At 45.5% G+C, this 11,557-nt stretch overlaps 1 protein-coding gene across 1 annotated transcript; it reads left to right on the plus strand.

Moving 5' to 3' along the window:
• The first annotated feature begins 1,989 nt into the window (after window positions 1-1,989).
• On the plus strand, window positions 1,990-3,250 carry LOC123065415 (probable WRKY transcription factor 56). Its single transcript, XM_044488699.1, has 3 exons — window positions 1,990-2,406; window positions 2,510-2,647; window positions 2,750-3,250. The coding sequence occupies exons 1-3, from the start codon at window positions 2,129-2,131 to the stop codon at window positions 3,051-3,053; spliced, it is 720 nt and encodes a 239-aa protein (XP_044344634.1). The 5' UTR covers window positions 1,990-2,128; the 3' UTR covers window positions 3,054-3,250.
• Window positions 3,251-11,557: the final 8,307 nt, after the last annotated feature.

Below are 11,557 nucleotides of genomic sequence, written 5' to 3' on the forward strand. Positions count from 1 at the left end.
CTTGAGAGGTCCCATTGCAAAATGGGTGCCTCTAACCAAGTCATAATTGTGTGTAGGTTGCCTTCTCCGGTGGAGTAAAATGGGTGATTGATAGTGGATGTACCAATCATATGATCGGAGATAGCAAATTGCTCTACGATTGCAAAATGGATCTTGGCCCACAACACTGTACACAGACAGGCGTCGGACGTCCGACCGTTACCGGTCGTCCGGTGGCTCGCAGGGGTCCGGACGTCTGGTAAGGTTCGGACTTCCGACATTTTTGTTCTGTAAAGGTGGTGTCGGATATCCGGAGGCCGACAGTCATCCGGTGGCTGGTGGTTGTCGGACGTCCGACGTCCGACGGTCATTCGGGCGCTGTAGGGTGCCTCGGCTGTAGTCGTTCTGGCTAGCTGATCTTCTAGGCGTCGGACGTCCTGTAAGGACCGGTCGTCCGGTGACTGTGACTTGCTGTCAACCCTTTCTCTTGTTCCTCGCGCTTGGTGTCCTCGCCATCTCTTAGTTGTTCCTTGGTCTTCCTCCTGGTTCCTGGTCATGCATAGCACATACGTTTGAGGTAGTAGCCATGTCTCACATGTGGAAAGTGACGATTCGGAGAGGAGCGAGTTCACCTTGTGTCCAATGGCATATGTTCGAGGTCTTGTCATATGTCTCCTTGGGGCTTGGGGAGTGGTCGTAGTGTACATGGGGATGGTCGTAGGATGCTCCGCATCACGTTCCTTTCATCCCATATTGTCTTGCATACCAGCATGGTGAGGGAAGGCATTGCCCTTCCATGGATCTTTTGGGTGGAGACCATGTCGAACCACCAATCTTTGATGCTCTTGTAGTTTGCCCAAACTGAAACATCCAAGCTGACGAATTGAAGCCAGTCCTTCACCAAGCCCTATAGTCTCAGCGTGTAGCGACAGTTGAAAAAAAGACGCTCGACGGTTTCCTGCTCCCTCCTACAAAGAGGGCAAGGGCCACAGTTTCGCCATCCCCTCCTGGCCAAACGGTCAGCCGTCATATCCTGTTTTGGATTGCCAACAATGCAAGGAATTTTACGTTCGGTGGTGCCCAGGTCTTCCAAAGTACCTTGCGCATGTCAGAACGAATGATGGATAGAAATTGCGCATTGTAGGCAGAAGAAGCAGTGTTCTCCTGAGGCGTGCTTCCACATGATGGAATCCTCGGCATAACCCCGGCGCACCAGGAGCTTAACGTAGCATTAGTCGGGTGATGTTAGTGTAGTTGTGGTGTTACAAGCGACACAACTAGATGCTGCAAATTAAACGGCAACAAAAATGCTGCGAGCAATGCAAGAGACGCCACAACCGGTGTGACCACATGTTGCAAGCATGGATGGCTGATGTTGCGAGCAGTTAGACGCCGTACTACAATTGACGAGGCCATAATGGATGTTGCAATCGGTAGGAAGACACATTGCAAATGATGAGACAAAATGCTGCGAGAGCCGCTGGACGATGCTCTGTCCAGCACGAATCTCCATGCACTCGACTGAGACTTAATAACAGATACCGTACGCTAAGCACCTCGAGCTTAAATCAGACATGAAGCGGATGAGGAACACGTGGTCAGGTTCGTAACCGAATTCCGTGATCCTTCCGAGCATCCAAGACCAGTCGGTGTTGCCTGCCACCGGGAGCACGGCGTCGCTCTTGTCCGCGCGCCTTTTGGCCTCCGCGCTGCCACGCGAACAGAGCAGGCGGCTCCGCCGTCAAAGTCATCGGTCCACGGCGACGACTTGCCTGAGTTGGTACCTTCGCAGATGGATCCCACATCATACAGCTAGCGCCCGGACAGAAAGCGATTGCGGACGGGTGATGATACCAGTATACCACTAGCTGTTGCCTCATAGCAGCTTGCTAGAAGCCGTCCCGTACGTCTTGGTCGTTGTCGCGTATCCGGAGACGCGCGGCAGCGATCTAGTTTTCCAGCCAAAGTCTTGGCTCGTGTGCTCCCACTGAGCTTCGTGCGTCATCTGTTTGAACACGGACCGGCTCGGTGTGCGTCATCTGGTTGCCGTTTATAGCTTTGTGCTCGTCAAGAGAACACGAGTTGCCATGCTCTCACCACTTGCGCATGCTCAACAAGGCGAGTCTGTCTGGTTTGTGGGCTTGTCGCAATGTCCTCCTACTCGTCCCTCCTCTCCGTGAGTCCCGGCGAGCAGATCGGTGGGTATGCGGATGGAGGTGACCACGACGACATGGCCGCCGCCGCCAACTACCTATCATCATTCTGCTTTGATTTCGGCGAGGAGTATTATTCCCTGGCGGAGGCAGCAACAGCCTCCTACCCCTTGCACGCACAGCAGCAGCAGCCGCCAACCCAGGCCGACAGCCACCATAGCGGCAAAGCAGCAAGTACTACTAGTAGTTCACAAGGACTCGACAATATCAATACGTAAGTATTTGTTACTATAGATCGAAACTGTCTCCCTTCATTATCATTACTGGTGCGTGGCTCCCAAGTCTGAACCTCGTTATTCTGTCGCCGAATTGTCCAGGAGCTTGACGAGCAGCGACGCGAGGAGCAAAGGCAGCAAGATCGCGTTCAAGACGAGGTCGGAGATGGAGGTGCTGGACGACGGGTACCGGTGGAGGAAGTACGGCAAGAAGATGGTCAAGAACAGCCCAAACCCAAGGTACGCACGCACGCACGCACGGCATGCAGCCCAAGCCCAGCCGCGCGGATACGCATTTTGATTCTCTTCTCTGATGGAACGACGGGCGATGATGGCGGGCAGGAACTACTACCGTTGCTCCAGCGAGGGGTGCCGCGTGAAGAAGCGGGTGGAGCGGGATCGCGATGACGAGCGCTTCGTCATCACCACCTACGACGGCGTCCACGACCACCTTGCGCCACTGCCGCCGCGGGGATGTGCCGGATACTCGCTATCGCTCGCGCAGACGCGCGTGGACGAGGGGTCGTCGCCGCTACCCGTGCAAGGGCGCCGTTGCTTTCTTGACACCATGAAGATGCACGCCGCCGGTAGCCAGCAGGGCTGCACACCCGTGCCCCAGCCGCGCAAGCTAGAGCGTGATAACTGACAATTGACATGTCCAGGATATTATGTGAGACTATTTTCTCGAGAACAGGATATTATGTGATACTGATTAATGTACTTTACTTGTAATTAATACCGCAATCTTTATCTTTTTTGGTACGAGGCACCTTATTACTTAAGCCTAATTGGTACTACCTCCGTCCGAAAATACTTGTTATCAAAAGGAATAAAAAGGGATGTACCTAGAACTAAAATACGTTTAGATACACCTTTTTTATTCATTTTGATGACAAGTATTTCCGGACGAAGGGAGTAACAAGGAATCCATAGGAAAAATTTCCTATAAATGCATTTGGTTCATAGAAAATGCGTACATGAATTTCATAGGAATACTATTCATTTTCTGTGTTTTTGAGGAAACTACACATCTACTCAAAGATCATTTTATGCGTAGAAATGAGGCAAGTCAATTCCTTATAATGGCAAGTGTCATCCTATCAAATTCCTATACTACTCTCAATTCCAACGTCTTGGTTTCCTCTAAACCGAATGAGGCCTTAAAAGTTTTAATCGTTACATTCGGCCTCTGCATCACTAAAATGCACACAACCAAGCGATGTTCACTCTGAAAACAGAATATTAAAAAAGGCGGGATGAAAGTAAACATGTAGAGTCTGTATAACGTCTAAACCGGAGGGGGGGGGGTCCAATCCTAAGATCATGTTGTCATCCATGTTGGGTAAAGTTGTCCCTCACTATAGCCTGAAATCGTGTACATACCTCCGTAAACAAAGTTTTAGTTCTCCACACCATAAACGAAGTGTCCTGGTACATCTGTAGATAACCTGCATAAGAGAAGTACTTTTACCTTTAAAAACCTTATCATTCCAAATAGCCAAAGCGACCAGATAACGACAAGCGCTCCCACCCTGAGAATAATTCTAAACCTGTGATCCATCACATGTAACCAATTACCAAATATACTAACAACACTACAAGAAGGATACAAGCCAGAAACTATTTGGATGACTGATCATATAGAATGAGCCAATTTGCATTGGAAGAACAAGTGTTTTATTGTCTCATCATGCTGAGAAAAACACGTTGTGTACTTCCATGTCAATTCCTCTTAATAAGCTTTATCTTTAGTAAGAATGACTCTGCGACGAAGATACCATGCAAATATTTTATTCTCTAATGGTATCTTTATCTTACAGATCTTATTATTATCAATTGGCACATCTGACTGGAGCAACGCTCTATACATTGACTCAACTGAGAACTTTCCATGTAGTTTCTTAAGCATTGGATTGGTGAAGCACACTTATTGAAATAACCACAAACTGAAACAAAAAATTGTGTTGTTGCGCTAGGTACCGGCAAGGTGGCCTCCAATAGGGAGCTGTCATCTAGCACTATGTGGGCCAAATATCTTTGTATTGCATTTTTTTGGATTTCCCACCTTCGTATTTCTACTCTCTATTAGTGGCTCCCCCCACCAATGTACTTTACATGTATGCATGCATGACAGTGTGATTGTAAGCTCTAATGCATCTGTTGCATAGCAATCCCTAATTCACGCATTGATATCAAATGTAAGGCCTCTCCATTGCCTAACAATCCACCAAGTTGATGCAAGCCTTTCTTCCTTTTTTACTTCTCCTATATATCTCTAGCACCGCATTTTATTCCACCCATAGTGCTAATGTCCATGATCCACGCTCGTGTATTGAGTGGAGTTGAAAATGCTGAAGCGCGTTAAAAAGTATGATCCAATTGCTTGGTTTGGCATTGAGGTGCTCATGATTTCTCTTAATGCGGTGAAGGCAGAGTCATGCCATGCTTACATAATTCAATGAGTAGGGATAACATTCGTTGAGCATCGTATATTTTGAAAAAGTAATGGTTATGTTCTTCTATTCATGAATATTATTATGTTGATATCAATTACTTCATCGTTTCTCAATATTTATACCGTAAGGAGATTACATGATAGACATGTTAGTAGCATTCAACATCAAAAGATCTGTTTTTATCGTTTACCTACTCGAGTACGACCAGTAATTAAGCTTGGGGATGCTGATACGTCTCCAACGTATCTATAATTTTTTATTGTTTCATGCTATTATATTATGAATCTTAGATATTTTATATGCAATTTTATGTCATTTTGGGGGGGATTAACCTATTAATCTAGTGTTCGCTGCCAGTTCTTATTTTTTGCATGTTTATGGCTTTTCAAAGTATCAATACCAACGAAGTCCAAACACGATGAAACTTTATGATGCTTTTTTCTTGACCAGAAGGGATCCTGGAACATTCATGAGATGGCCAGAAGATCTACGGGAGAGTCACAAGCTCACACGGCGCGAGTGCGCTGCCTGAGCTTGTGGGTCCCACGCAGCTCTGTTTGACCTAATTCCACTTCCATATATTCCCATAAACCCCCAAACAAACAAAGAGCCACCGGAAACAATTTTTTCCTTCTTTTGTAGTTTTCTCTTCTTCTTTATTGAGTCATAGGAACCACCGAAGTGTTAAGTGGGGTACAAGTGAACAAAGTCAGATGATTGATGTGATGTTCAACCAAAATCCTATGTCTTCAAGTGAAGACAATGAGAGCAAATCTTATCCAGAGTTGGATGAGTCAGCTTTCCTTGTAGCCCAAGCCAAGCTGCCTCGTATGTTTGAAATCCGACCGTTGGACACGTGTCGGTTCCTTAGTGACCAAGGGTCATTTCGGACATATCATGTCGTGTTGCCTCCTGGCTATAAATAGCCCACCCCCTACATCATAAATTGGTGGCTGCTCAGAGTTAGTGCACGGCTTTTGTCATTTGAGAGCAACCCACCTCCGAATCCTTTGGGAGAGAGAGATCCTTGCGAGGACAAAGCCCAAAACACCTAGAGCAAAAGAGTGTTAGGCATCACTGAAGTCTTTCTGCCCGCGTGGCCTGAAGACCTGTTACACTTGAGGACTGTGCATCCTCCAGCCAGTTAGGTGTCACGTTTTGAGGATCCAAGAGTCATTGTGGATCGTCGATGAACGAAGTCTGTGAAGGTTTGGAAGTCTACCTTGAAGACTTACCAAAGTAATTGGGCGAGGACCGGGATCCTTAGCTCAAGGGGAATAAGGTGAAGACACAGTCTTCTGAGTTCAATCTCAGCCTCCCTAACCAGACGTACAGTTGTCACAGCAACTAGAACTTGTCTACCAAATCCTTGTCTTCACCAAGCTACTGGTTCTATCTCCTACCTTCTTTACATTTCAATTCGTCTTCGTGAAGTCATTGCTTGCTTGCCTGATATGTTTGGCTTCACTATGCGAAGACTATTACCTGTTTGGCTTCATTCTATCTTCCATTCCGATCTATTCTACCTAGCTGCCATTTTGTCTTCGTGCTTTCTCTGTATTGCTTACTTGACTATGGTCTATCTAGTGTAGTTTATCTTCTGTTGCATATCATGTTACTTCAACTTGATTGATTGTCTTCAAAGACCTCGTGTTTTGAAGAAGTTCATAAAAATTGCCTATTCAGCCCCCTCTAGTCGATAACTAGCACTTTCAATTGGTATTAGAGCAAGGTGCTCCCTTGTTTTGTGTGATTTGGTTTAACCACCTGGAGTTTTAGCTATGTCGACTACAGGGGTAATCAAGGTCTCCAATGTGTGCCCCGTCTTCGATGGCACTGATTACCCCTACTGGAATAATATGATGCATATGCATCTTGAAGCCATTGACATCGACCTCTGGTATGTCGTTAGGACGGGCGTTCCCAAGGTCGGTGAAGGTGTCACCGCTGCTGATGTCAAGAGGTTAGTGCAACTGGACTCGACCGCCAAGAACATCATTTGTGGTCATCTGACCAAAGGACAGTATGGTCGTGTGAGTGCTCTAGAAACTGCGATGCTGTTCTGGGACTGGCTCTCCAAGGTCAACGAAGGCGTCTCAACTCAGAGAGACTCAAGGATTGATGTTCTTCACAATCTCTTCAACCGCTTCAAGACATATGACAATGAGAATGTCTAGCTCACTTTCAATCGCCTCACTAATATCGCAAATGAGCTTCGCGCACTCGGCCCTACTGAGATCACCAAGCATGAAATTGTGAAGAAGCTACCGAGATCACTTGACAGCTCATTTGACACTTTGGCCCTGATAATTCAAGAACGCCCCGACTTCAAAGATCTCGATCGGTCTGACATACTTGAGAGGCTCGACACACATGAGTTTCAGCTATCTGAGAAGAGAGATATCTATGGCCCCAACTATGACCGATCCCATGCTTTGAAGGCAAAAGTTGTTTCCTCATCTGAAGAAGAATCTGAATGCAGTTCTGGTGATCCTGAAGGCATTGGCAAAGAGCTAGCAATGCTCGTAAGGAAGTTCCAAAAGTTATCCAAGAAGAATCGCTTTGGAAAGTCTTTAAGATTCAGCTCAAGAAACGATGAGGCTTCCTCTCGTGACTACAAGAAGAGAACATGCCATAAATGCAATAAGCTAGGCCACTACATATCTGAATGTCCTCAATGGGACAAGGAATCCAATAAAAAGAAGAAGAGCAAGGAATATGACTCTGATGACAAGAAGAAGAAGAAATCTTCAAAGTTTTCTTCCAAGTCTTCATCAAAGTCTTCGTCTCACAAGAAGAGTTCATCTGGCAAGGCACGTGCGTTCATTGGCAAGGAGATGGATCCAGAGGAGGAGTCTACTTCTGAGGAGGCGGAAGTGGAGTCTGAGGAGGAGTCTGATTCAGGCGTGGCAAGCCTTGCTCTAGCCTCAGCATTCGCCGCCAAGTCCATCTTCAACAGTAAAGACAATGGTCACGTCGCCGACGCTGAAGCCGATGATGAGGACGACTCTGCTCCGACCTACTGCTTCAGGGCACAAGGTGCCAAGCTAAACCCACAAGATGCTTACTTTCAAACCTCTAGTGAAGATGACTCTGAATGTGAATCCAAACCTAGATATAAGACTCTTGCTAAAAAATTGCAACTGAACAATAAACTGCTATGGAACACATTCAAAAATTGCTAGACAAAAGTGATGACCTGTTGGACGAGGAAATGAATCGAACTCAGTTCTTAATTGAAGACATCAAAAAAATTCATGTTAAGTACGAGGAACTTGAAAGTTGTCATGAAACCCTCTCAGCCACTCATGAGAAGCTTCCCTACAATTATCTTCACATGAAGCAAGATCTAAAGAAACTGAGAGCGTCTCATGAAGATCTTAAAAAGTGGAATGATTCACTACTCGCTCAACAGACCAGTCCTGCTCAGGATGACTTTGTGCCACCATTTCTAAAATTTCTTGAGCGTGATAATGTTGTCTCTGTTGCTGAATGTTCTACTGCCTCTGATCTTGCAATATCTTCAACTGCTGATGTGGTAACTTACCCTTCGTCTGAGGATACCACTACTATTGCTGATGAGAATGCTAGGTTGAAGACACTGCTTGAGACTGGCATGTACAAAAGCCTCAAAGGGCATCGAACACTATGTGATGTCCTCAAGAAACAGATTCTGAACCGGAACCCTAGGAAAGAGGGTGTGGGGTTCGAGAGGAAAATGAATGTTGATGGATCTTACTAGAAGCCTAAGCAGTACCCCAAAACCACATGGGTTGCTGCAAAGGGCCCTTCCGTGGACCCACCCACCTTATCTAGCTTCACTTGTGCTAATCCTGTTGTCATTGATGAGTCCTTTGATGCAAACTATAAGTTGTTTAAGAATCAAAATGGTGAAGTGTTTGCCAGGTTTTGGTACTAACTGCAGGAATGGGCCACCTTTGAAGAAGATCTGGGTGCCCAAAAGTTGTCTTGAGAAGCTTCCTATGAATGTCATCATGACACCACTAGGGAAGAAGACAAACCCCAGACCAAAAGCTTCATATGGTCCAAAGGCTTCATACAGACAGAGGACCTCACATGGTCACCCTAACGCCAATGTTTTGCGGGGAAATTATCATCAGACTCATGAATATAAGCGTGTTTCATCTAACCGCTATGTTCACAAATCAAAAAACTTTTCTGCATATTCTTTTGAGTACTATTCACCTCCTTCAAAACTATTTGCTAGGGCTCCAAAGCCAAAGTTCTCAGATGCTGCACTTAGACTCATTGCTTTTAAGCCACCCCTTAAGGTGTGGGTGGTTAAGAAGAATTAACTTCTCTTGCAGGGAAAGGTCTCCAGCCGGAAATCACAGACCTCTGAAGACAATGCTGGGGACCTAAAACATCTTGTGGGACGCAAGATAAAATGCCAAAATAGTCTCACCATGTATTTTGTCCCAAAGTTTCTTGATGAGCATCCTATCTTACCAAACAAGAATCTTAACTTTGATAGTATGCTTGTTCGTTATATGTTTGTGCTTCACAATACTCTTGGTGAAGCCTATCCCGCTAACTGCACTATAGGGTACGACTCCAAAAGCTACTGAGTGGATAATGGACAGTGGATGCACTAACCACATGACTGGTGATCGAAGTCTTCTCATGGATTCGACCCTACATCAATCTACTAAAAGCCACATCACGTTCACTAAAACTAGTAAAAGCAAGGTACTGGGCCTAGGTAGAGTTGATATCTCAAAGGATCAACACATGGATAAAGTGATGCTTGTTGAATCCCTTGGTTAGAACTTAATGTCTGTCTCAATGCTTTATGATCTGAACATGATTGTGATATTTGGAAAATATCATTCCTTGTGCTTATGGAAACTAACAAATCTCTAGCCTTCGATGGTTATCGAAGAGGTGATCTGTATATGGTAGATTTCTCCGCAGGACCACAGCTTGTCGTATGTCTTCTAGCAAAGGCTTCAGAGTGTTGGCTCTAGCATCGAAGGCTAGGACATGTGGGCATGAGGAACTTGCACACTCTCGTGAAGAAGAAGCATATCGTTGGCATCAAGGGCGTAAAGTTCAAGAAAGATCATCTATGTGGTGCTTCTAAAGTCGGGAAGATGACTAGGGCCAAGCATCCCTCGAAGACAATCATGACTACATCGCGTCCCTTCAAGCTGCTTCACGTGGACTTATTTGGCCCTACTCACTACTCTACCCTTACTACCGCTGCACGTCTCTATGGCTTCATTATTGTTGATGATCATTCAAGATACACCTGGGTGCACATAATCCTCTATAAGACTGAAGTGCAAGATGTCTTCAGACGCTTCGCTAATCGTGCCATGACCAATTATGGCATCAAGATCAAGAACATCAGGAGTGAGAATGGCACGGGATTCAAGAACACTGGCCTCGACAGTTATATTGATACACTGGGCATCACTCATGAGCTCTCTGCTCCATACACACCTCAGCAGAATGGCGTTGTGGAGCGCAAGAACATAACCCTCATTGAGATGGCATGTATGATGCTTGACGAGTACAAGACACCAAGAAAGTTCTGGCCTGAAGCCATTGATACTGCTTGCCACATCATCAACAGAGTTTATCTTCACAAGTTCTTCAAGAATACATCCTATGAACTCCTGACTGGTAAGAAGCCAAACGTTAGTTATTTCGAAGTATTCGGTGCCAGGTGCTGGATCAAAGATCCACATCACACTTCAAAATTTGCACTGAAAGAACATGAAGGATTTATGCTTGGTTACGAAAAGGATTCGCGCACCTGCAAAGTCTTCAAACTCTTTCACTACAAAGTGGTTGAAACTGTAGATGTGCAGTTCGATGGGACTAACGGCTCGCAAAGCGAGAACCTGCCAAATGAGCTAGATGAAGCTTCACCTAGTGAATCTATCAAGCTACTGGGTACTGGATGTGAAGAGTGCCTTCCTCAATGGCAAAATTGAAGAAGAAGTGTATGTAGCTCAACCTCCTGGTTTTGAAGATCCAAAGCATCCTGATATGGTCTACAAACTCAACAAGGCACTGTATGGTCTCAAACAAGCACCTCGCGCTTGGTATGACACATTCAAAGACTTCTTGAAGAGCAAAGGCTTCAAACATGGGTCTCTAGATCCCACTCTCTTCACGAAGACATATGATGGTGAACTGTTTGTATGCCAAATCTATGTGGATGATATTATCTTAGGATGCACTGATAAGAGATACCCTGATGAGTTTGGGCATATGATGCAAGAGCAATATCAGATGTCCATGATGGGAGAGCTGAAATTCTTTCTTGGTTTTCAAATCCGTCAACAGAGAAATGGCATCTTCATATCACAAGAAAAATATCTCAAAGATTGCTTGGAGAAGTTTGAAATGCAAGGATGCAAAGGGTACACGACGCCAACGCCAACCAAAGGCCAACTGGGCCCCGACGAAAATGGTAAAGAGTTCGATCAAAAGGTATACCGCTCCATGATTGGTTCTCAATTGTATTTATGTGCATCAAAGCTAGATATAATGCTTAGCATTTGCATGTGTGCCCCATTCCAAGCGGCACCAAAGGAATTGCATCACCTCGCGGTGAAGCGAATACTTCAATATTTGGCTCACACCCCAACACTAGGATTATGGTATCCAAAGGGCTCAGAGTTTGATCTAGTTGGATTCTCAGATGTTGATTATGCTGGTG

The sequence above is a fragment of the Triticum aestivum genome, chromosome 3B (genome assembly GCF_018294505.1).
Source record: "Triticum aestivum cultivar Chinese Spring chromosome 3B, IWGSC CS RefSeq v2.1, whole genome shotgun sequence".
Lineage (NCBI taxonomy): Eukaryota > Viridiplantae > Streptophyta > Magnoliopsida > Poales > Poaceae > Triticum > Triticum aestivum.

Excerpts from the sequence above, each read along its gene's own strand:
- LOC123065415 (XM_044488699.1), top strand. The coding sequence starts at position 2,129 with ATGTCCTCCTACTCGTCCCTCCTCTCCGTGAGTCCCGGCGAGCAGATC. Across the intron at positions 2,407-2,509 it reads GGACTCGACAATATCAATAC|GAGCTTGACGAGCAGCGACG; the intron begins GTAAGTATTTGT and ends CGAATTGTCCAG. Across the intron at positions 2,648-2,749 it reads AAGAACAGCCCAAACCCAAG|GAACTACTACCGTTGCTCCA; the intron begins GTACGCACGCAC and ends GATGGCGGGCAG.